The sequence below is a fragment of the Stegastes partitus genome, unplaced genomic scaffold (assembly GCF_000690725.1).
Source record: "Stegastes partitus isolate 25-593 unplaced genomic scaffold, Stegastes_partitus-1.0.2 Scaffold2577, whole genome shotgun sequence".
Taxonomy (NCBI): domain Eukaryota; kingdom Metazoa; phylum Chordata; class Actinopteri; family Pomacentridae; genus Stegastes; species Stegastes partitus.
This window is the reverse complement of record NW_007580308.1, coordinates 23,459-25,253: the sequence shown is the minus strand read 5'-3', so window position 1 is coordinate 25,253 and position 1,795 is coordinate 23,459. Positions and strand designations below refer to the sequence as shown.

General features: G+C 40.7%; 1 protein-coding gene across 1 annotated transcript in view; it reads right to left on the bottom strand.

Annotated features, from left to right (window-relative positions):
- Positions 1-1,795, bottom strand: part of mthfsd (methenyltetrahydrofolate synthetase domain containing) — a 9,682-nt gene that overhangs the window by 6,783 nt on the left and 1,104 nt on the right. Inside the window, exons 3-5 of the mRNA XM_008305655.1 lie at positions 1,327-1,440; positions 879-992; positions 683-773 (exon numbers count right to left, since the gene is read on the bottom strand). Coding sequence (XP_008303877.1) covers positions 683-773; positions 879-992; positions 1,327-1,440 — 319 coding nt within the window. The remainder of the gene's footprint in view (positions 1-682; positions 774-878; positions 993-1,326; positions 1,441-1,795) is intronic.

Genomic DNA, 1,795 nt, shown 5'->3' with positions numbered 1-1,795 from the left:
GTCATGCCACAATATACAGAGACTTTCCAGCTGACCTGCAGGCTGTGTTTAGGCGGGGCAGATAGCAGAGAAGTATGGAAAATCTATAAAAATGTAAGATGTAAAATATTTACTGGATGTAGAGTCATCATTTTTTCCCCAGTATTGATAACACCTGTGGGTATGTGGAAAAATATTGTACATGCTGATCCCTGTTTTTTTTTCTCCAATCAAAAAAAAAACAAAACACATAAATAAAAACAAATAAATCTGATATTTATTTATTTTTTACATGTTTGGCATTGCAACTGTGCCATCACGCAAAAAATATATTTTTGAGTTCTCTTTACTTCTACCAACGCTTCTGCGGTTTCCATTGAGGTCTTTGTTCAAATTTCCCCACTGTGGGATTAATAAAGGCTTCTCTTGTCTTCATATGGTACTAAAATATGAGCCTTCAGTAGGTAAAAATGTGACAGGAACAAAAATGTCCAAAAGCTACTTGCTGTTCAGAGGGTTAAAGAGCAGATGTGTTCATTAAATGTAATATATTTTACTGTTTATATGGTAAAATTGGTCTGGAACTCATTTATCATAACTATAAAACACCATAAAGAAACAGACACACATGTATTTAGGCTGCCAATACTAAACTCAACTAGCATGTTGACATGGTGAATTATTAGTGCAAACAAACAGTTACCTTTCTCGGACACAGCGACAGAGCCGACCACCACCAGGTCCACCTTCACCTTTGCATCCAAGTCAACAGGCTCACTGAAGTCTTTCACACCCTGAAGGACGTTCAGAAGAAATGAAGAATAAAAAAATAAAATAAAAACTCGACTAAAATTAGTGAAAATGTTGATAAAAATGTGTAAAAATCAGTAGATTCAAACCTGAGAGGAAGAGCATATGCGCAGCTGCTCTTTGCTGGCTCCTTGGGGAGGAGTAATCTTGTTGAAAAGACCAGTACGGAGACGAGGAGTTGGGACCAATAAAGTTTTCCTTGCCTGTGAAGAGTAGCCCAAAAAAATGCACAACCAAAGGTGACATGGCTGCGAGTGGTTTGTGAACTGGTTGAAAATCAATGTTCAGATATTATGTCACACATGTAAAGCACTGATGTGTCAGAAATGCCACTTTAAGAAGTGAATCAGAGGATGTAAAAGAGAAACTTATAATCATATTTAGCAAATAGTCCAATAGAGGATTTGCTCATTCAAACCTCTACATGTAGGTCAAACTGAAATGGGAACAAAACAGGCGAGAGAGCAGAAAAAACGTTTCATAATACAGCCTAAGGCCCTCTGGTTCTTCAAGTTTCTTCCCACAGTGCTTTGCTACCTGTAGCACTGCCAGCCGGGCGCTCTCCAAAGGTTTATCAGGATCCACCTTCACCTCAGCAGTCTGGGTAAACGCCGGCAGATCCGACACCTTGGCGCAGGCCCCAAAAGCCCCCTAAAGAGAAGAAAAAGGAGGGCATTCGATTTAAGTCAACTTACTTCCAGAGTGACAAAGCGAGCCTGCTGCTGGGGTCTGTCTGGGTTTACTTTGACTGTCTGGCTCTGCTTGAACTCCTGCAGGTCTGCGAGCCGGTTGCATGCTTGAATTGCACCCTGGCCATTAAGCACACAGGAGGAGAAAGACATGGGCGCACACACAGGACAGCCATTAATCACTCGAAATTAAAGATAAACAGTCAGAAGCCGCCGTGCAAACCTGACTCCTCGCTGGAGTCACTGCTGTAGCAATGATTTTACATATACGGCCATTTAAGCATTTTTCAATTAGTCATTTACAGAACACATGCTGA